The sequence below is a fragment of the Chenopodium album genome, chromosome 11 (genome assembly GCF_948465745.1).
Source record: "Chenopodium album chromosome 11, dcCheAlbu1.1, whole genome shotgun sequence".
NCBI classification, from domain to species: Eukaryota; Viridiplantae; Streptophyta; class Magnoliopsida; order Caryophyllales; family Amaranthaceae; genus Chenopodium; species Chenopodium album.
Genome location: NC_137844.1, coordinates 18,663,647 through 18,670,550, shown reverse-complemented (window position 1 = coordinate 18,670,550; position 6,904 = coordinate 18,663,647). Strand labels below are relative to the sequence as shown.

The 6,904-nt window shown below is 43.0% G+C and overlaps 1 protein-coding gene across 1 annotated transcript; it reads left to right on the top strand.

Moving 5' to 3' along the window:
* Positions 1-1,983: 1,983 nt before the first annotated feature.
* On the top strand, positions 1,984-2,382 carry LOC145566409 (uncharacterized). Its single transcript, XM_081625838.1, has one exon. The coding sequence runs from the start codon at positions 1,984-1,986 to the stop codon at positions 2,380-2,382; it is 399 nt and encodes a 132-aa protein (XP_081481964.1).
* The last annotated feature ends 4,522 nt before the right edge of the window (positions 2,383-6,904 follow it).

The following is a 6,904-nucleotide window of genomic DNA, read 5'->3' as shown; positions in this document are numbered from 1 at the left end:
TCGTCCGTTATGGCATTAGATGGTCAGACACCTAAAACTGGTCTGGAACCCGGTGAGGACGGACATGTGGAGACGTTGGTCGCAACGATCAATTCTAGTGATCCTCCGACCGCCTCATTCCATGAGGTCGAGGATCCTCCAGTGACTGCTGGTTCCCTCCAGCTCACGGTGCGCAAGCTCCAAAGGAAGCTAGAGAGCAAGATGCCTTCTTCTTCTAGGCCGCCGCCCAGGAGAGGAGGAGAGGGCACTCAGAAGAAAGCTCAAGTCAAGGAGACCAATGTTGAGGACGTCAGGAACACCCCTTTCCGCCGACACGAACGTTCACCGATGGTGCCACAGACGAACCTATCTAGGCTCCTCGAGAAAACGCAGTTGGCTGGGGGACAGACCAAGCAGCCTCATAAGGAGGCTGCTGAGCCGTCTCGATGCTGGAAGGATGCAAGGGAGTACATTCGGCATAAGCAACGTGAACTAATAGCTTATTCGGACATGACCTCCACTCCAACTATGCCGAATGATTTCTCAAACAACACCCTCTCCAAGCATACCAGCTCGGCCAGGACCAGCATAAGTCAAGCTCATCGTACTCTAACTCCAACTCCAAATCCAATTCAACCAATTCAGTATCAAGTGCCCCAAAATTTAAATGCAATTCTGCCGCCTAATCCGCCTGTCTTCGGACAGTACGTGCATTATGGCCAGTCGTTCGACTAGGCTACTTACCTGGCCGGACTGGCCGCGCAACCTCAGCCCATTGATTGGCAAATGTGTCTGTTAAATCTTGGTGACAAGCCGCTTCCATTTTCTCAAGAAATTCTCAACTCTCCTCAACTAGCAAAGGTAAAGAGTGTACTTGTGGGTGCCTATGATGGTACGGGCAACCCAGAAGAGCATGTCACCTCATACAGGAACTTAATGTATCTTCAAAGCGTGGATGATGCCACGTGGTGTCGATGTTTTCCGGCAACCCTTAAGGGTGTGGTTCAGGATTGGTTTAACAGCCTTCCGACTGGGTGCATCAACTGCTTGACTACTCTCAGTCTGTTATTTGTGGGAAACTTTTCATACAACATACCTCCTCGCAAGACCAGTCTTAACCTGGCAACGATCGTCTAGGGAAAGAATGAAAGATTGCGTTCGTATGTGCAGAGATTCAACCAAGAAAAAGCCCAAATTCATAATCTGATGAAATGGCCTACTCTGAATTTCTCCGGGGATTAAGGCATAATGGTTTTAAGTTTGATCTAGTCAGAAAAAAAATTCGGACATATGCAGGCGTGCTGCGGGAGGCCGAAGCCTACATCGAAGCGTCTGATTTTTGTTTGCTCACCAAAGCGGAACAACCGGCCAAGGGGGATGAGAAGAAGCAACCTTCTCAAAAAGACTCAACCGGGAAGAAAAAAGAAGGAAACAACAAGCGGAAAGAATTCTTGGTGGCCGACTACCAAAATCAAAGAAAGCTAAGACGTACTAACCGCAGTATGAGTTCAACAAGGATTGTTACTCAATCCTGATGGAAATTAAAGAAAAATTTGAGTTCAAAAAGCCCCAACCACTGAGAGGTTCGGCCCAATATCGCAACAAAAACAAGTACTGTTATTACCACAAGGACGCGAGGCATGCCACGAATGAATGCAATAATTTGAAAAGATTGCTGGATAAACTGGCCGAGAAGGGCATGCTGAATTCGTACGTCCTAAAGTCCAAATTCAAGTACACTCGGACATACAACAAATCCGAGAAGAAGAAGAATGACCAAGAAAAAGATGATGGAAATAACACTGACTCAAGGCTTGTAGCCGTTATATCAGGCGGCTTTGCTGCAGGCGGCCCGACCATGAAGGGAATCAAGTAGGATGCTTGGAAGTTGGGAAATGTGATGCACGCCGAGGTGGTGAAGGACGATCCCTTCTCGGAGGTGATGGTATGTGAATCAGACCGAGGCGAGATAAAAGCCCCTAACATGACCCTATTTTTTTTATCATGAAAGTTGCTAACCTGAAGGTCGGTCGTGTGTTGGTAGATATTGGCAGCTCGTCCGACATAATCAGCCTAGGATGTTTGAAAAATTTGAAGTTTCCAGAAGACGCCCTCCAGGATATTTCTCATCCGCTCGTAGGATTTGGCGGGAGTATCATCCACCTAGCTGGGCGAATAGACTTGCCTGTCCGGCTTGGGAAGAAGGGAGAGGGAAGGGACATGGTTGTTCGCTTCCGGGTAGTAAAAGAGCTTACAGGATACAATGTCATACTCGGCCGTCCAACTTTAACAGCAGCCAAGGCAGTAATTGTCCCTCATTTGATGCTGATGAAGTTCGAGCGGACGGACGGGAAGATTGGTGCCATTCATGGTAATCAGAAGATGGCGAAAGAGTGTAATTAGCTGGCTGTGAAGCCGGCAGCTTGAGGACAACTAAGATCGTCCGATCCAAACTCAGATGAAGGGTCACTCCAAGCACTCTAGATCGGCTAGAAGCACCGATTGATAAAAAAAAGCAGGCATAGTAGCTAATGGTCATTGTCCGGCCATAAGAGTTAAGGCCGTAGCCGGCTGGCGATCATACAGACATAGTCCTTGACCCAAACCAACCTGATCGGACGGTCAAGGTGGGTACTATGGCTATGGGCCTGCTTGGGGATGACCTGGTAAAGCTGCTGAGAGAGTTCAAGGATGTTTTTGCATTTGAGGTACACGAGAAGCCGGACATAGATCCAAATCTGGCCGTCCACAAGTTGGCGGTGAATCCGATGCTGAAGCCTGTCCGACAGAAAAAAAGGAATCACGGAGAAGAAAGGAATCTGGCGGCCGCAGCAGAGGTAAAGAAGCCGCTGGACGTCGATTTCATTCGGCAATGTTATTACCCTGATTGGACAACGAATGTAGTCTTGGTGACAAAGTCGAATGGAACATGGAGAATGTGCGTGGATTACATCGATCTCAACAAGGCGTGTCCCAAGGATAGCTTTCCCTTGCCTAAAAAGCACCGATTGGTCGATTCAATGGCCGGGCATGCCCTTATGAGTTTTATGGACGGATACTCCGGATTCCACCAGATCCCTTTATGGGAGGAAGATAAAGAAAATCAGCGTTTGTGACCGAGCAGGGGCTATATTGTTACAAAGTTATGTCGTTTGGCTTGAAAAATGCCCTTACTACTTTTCAGAGACTTGTGAACACTGTCTTTAGAGATCAGATCGGCTGGAATATGAAGCATACATTGATGATATGATCGTCAAGTCAACGAAGCTGGCTGATCATCTGAACGATCTCGGAGAAACATTTACCGAACTCAGGCGACATAAGATGATGTTAAACCCAAAGAAATGTGTTTTTGGTGTTAAGTCCAGCAAATTTCTCGGATTTTTGATCGATCAGCGTGGAATTAAGGCCAACCCTGAAAAGATCCAGGCGGTCTTAGACATGAAATCGCCGAGAACTATCAAAGAGGTTCAAAGATTGACCGGTTGCCTAGCTGCGCTCGGCTGATTTCTGTCAAGATCAGGGGATAAGTGCTGATATCTATAGGGAATATTTCAAGCATCCCACACTTGATCCCCACTGTGATCATACACTTAAGAATGGTGGCGTCCAAAGGGAAGGAAGCTAGAGTAAAAGAGTCACCAACAAGTTTTAGGAACTTGTAAACCGTTCACAGGGTGAAAGTTACACCCCTTCACGATCCATGAGATCGCTAACTCCATAGTGGCCTGGAACCATGACTGAATATTCGGGGATGAAGGTACAAATCCAACCTAAAAGAGATTGAACCTACCCTAATAATAGGCCTCTACTTTATTCTTCTCATATTCATGTGCGCTTTCCGACTAACATACAATCAATATATTAACCCTAAACCTGTTTAATCTATGTTGGTTGAATATTAATGCACAAACAAATCTATTATTGGCGACCACTTGAATTATAATCATATTAGCCTAAACAAGATTATTAATTATCTCATTTAGCGTGATTACAAGTATAAATTCCCTTTAAACTTGCAAGAGAGGGCGTGATCAAGCAATAACAATAATAATATATCAAGAAACAATACATAACATTGACAACAAATCATCATTATCATAATAAACTCAATAAAGCATAAGAATATTGCAAGATCCTAGGCATGATACTAACAAGATTAATTACAAATTCTAGCATGTCACTAAACATTGAAAATCAAAGCTTTAGCCCTAACATGATACTAACATGATATTAGAAAATAGGAAACATCCTAAGCATGATACTAGAAACATACATGATATTAGAAATATTAGTTAATACCCTAAACATGATACTAAGAATCATAAAGACATCCTAACATGATACTAGGAATAAAAATAATTAAAGCATGCTTTCTATAGAAAAGGAAAGTAATTAAATTACTTACTTGGATGACTCGTATCTCTTTCTAATAGCAAAATACACACGTTAGTAAATTCAAGGAAAATACTAAAACAAACAATTAAAAAAATAAATTGAAATAGAGATTTGTGACCAAACCCTCGGAAATTATCAACCTTTCACATCTAGGGCGAAGGCAACTTCGAACTTGGCTAGGTGTGTCTAGAACTTGTGAATGAGGAATTTTGTAAAAGGGAAAGGTTTAGAAAAAGAATAGAGAGAAAAAGCTTCTAGCTTAAAGAGAGAGAAAAGAATAGAATTAGATGATTGTGAATAAAAAACGGGGAAATACGACCTCTATTTATAAGAAAATAGCTCTGAATCGATAGAAAAGAAATCAAAATTTGGATCGGAATAAAACTGCTCCTTGTCGCGAGCGACATAGTCTGTCCCTGTCGCCATGCGACAGGAATCACGCATGGCGACAAGCTCTGTCGTTTGGCGACAGGCTTATTGTTTTGCGACAATTAAAGGATAAAATGCGCTTTGTACGGAATCCTTTTCTTAATATAATTAAGCAATTAAAACTTTGTTTTAATCAATTTCAAATCAGATTTTATCAAAATAAAACACTTGTTTTATTTCAAACCAAATTCATCAATTACCAAAGATATTAATTATTAATCCTAATGCTATTAGAACTCAAAATAACCTTTTAGACTATTCTTAGAAGACTATAATTAATCCTAATAATTTTAGGATCAATAATTAATGGGCCTTTCACTAGATCATTGGGCCATAAAACCATTTCAGAGCCAAATTAGTATTTGAACCATAACTTCCTCATTATTCATCGGAATTGGGCTTATAATATATCGTTGGAAAGCTCTTTACGAGCCCAACCCAACTACACTATTATTGGACCCTTATCACGGACCAAACTAAATTGGACTGGTTATTTTCATAAAATAGAAAAGTTTTTCAAAAAAAGAAAGAAAGATTTCTATTATAAACTAACACATCACAAGGCTTTTCACACTTCACCTTTGTTCGATAATCAAATGACGTGAAAAGTATTCATCAATGGGTTTAGTTTTGGGGAGACACATTTGGGTGTCTACAGTATTTCTTTCAGACAGTAAAGAAAAAAGCCATGTTCTAGTGGACCGAAGAGGCCAAGGAAGCCTTTGTACAATTGAAAAATCATCTGCATACACTTCCTGGGCTCGTCAGTCCGCTCAAAGATGAAAAGCTATACATGTATCTTGCAATTTCAAATCACTCTTTAAGTGTCGTCCTCCTTGCTGAGAGGGATAACCATCAGATCCCCGTGTACTTCATAAGCCATGTCCTGCATAATGCCGAGCTGAGGTATCCACCCATCGAAAAATTTGGGCTGGCATTGTTCATGGCATCGAAAAAGCTAAGGCCATACTTCCTTGCTCATTCGATTATGGTATACATGGACCAGTAGTTGAAGAAGCCATTTACAACCTTGGAGGCCGGTGACCGAATGCTTAAATGGGCCTTAGAATTGAGAGGTTTTGATATCACGTTCGAACCCAGAAAATCAATCAAGGGGCAAGCCTTTGCTGATTTTTTTGGCTGAGATGACACGGCCGGACTTGCAACCGGCAGGGGATCAAATTTGGAAAGTGTTTGTGGACGGAAGTGCAACAGCGGCAGGGTGTGGTGGTGGTATCATCTGTCAGTCTCTTGAGGGAGATAAGTTTGAATATGAAATGAGATTCCAATTTCAAGCCTCAAACAACGAAGCTGAGCATGAAGCTCTCCTGGCCGGCCTTAGAATGTGTAAGGCGGCCGAAGCAACAAAAATTGAAGCTAGTTCGGACTCCCAGCTGATAGTCAGCCAAGTTAATGGTGACTATGAAGCTAGGGAGCCGGCTATGATGAAGTACCTGCAGTTGGTGAAAGAAGAGGCCGAGGGCCTAGAGCATTTCACCCTGCAACAAGTTCCCCGCTCAGAAAATCACCAAGCAGACGCACTTTCTAAACTAGCTTCCTCGGCATCATGTGATACTCCTAGATCAATGTTTTGGGAAGTAAAGGAAAAGAGGAGTATTGATGCCAATCCCGTGCAAATCATAGACAGAAGTTCAACCTGGATGGACGGAGTGATCTCTTACTTAAGGGATGGAACGCTCCTGGACGATTTGAAAGAAAGTTGGCTGATGAAGAAGAGGGCAGCCTGGTTTGAGCTAAAAAATGAGGAACTATTCAAGAAAGCTTTTGTTAAACCATATTTGAATTGCATCACCCCATAGAGGGGGTATGATGTATTAGATGACCTTCATCAAGGGCAATGTGGATCGCACATTGGAGGACGAGCCTTAGCAGAAAAGGTTACCCACCTGGGGTATTACTGGCCGAGCATGAATTCGAACGCCATGAAAATGGTGAAAAAATGTGACAAATGCCAGAGATTCGTAACCCTTATTTACCGCTCGACAAATAACTTGTCGGCCATCAGTAGTCCATTCCCCTTTGAAAAATGGGGCTTGGACATCTTGGGGCCGTATACTCCTGCATCCGGGCAAAGGCG

Bases quoted from the DNA above. Each gene is read 5' to 3' on its own strand.
- LOC145566409 (XM_081625838.1), top strand. From the start codon at position 1,984: ATGAAAGTTGCTAACCTGAAGGTCGGTCGTGTGTTGGTAGATATTGGC.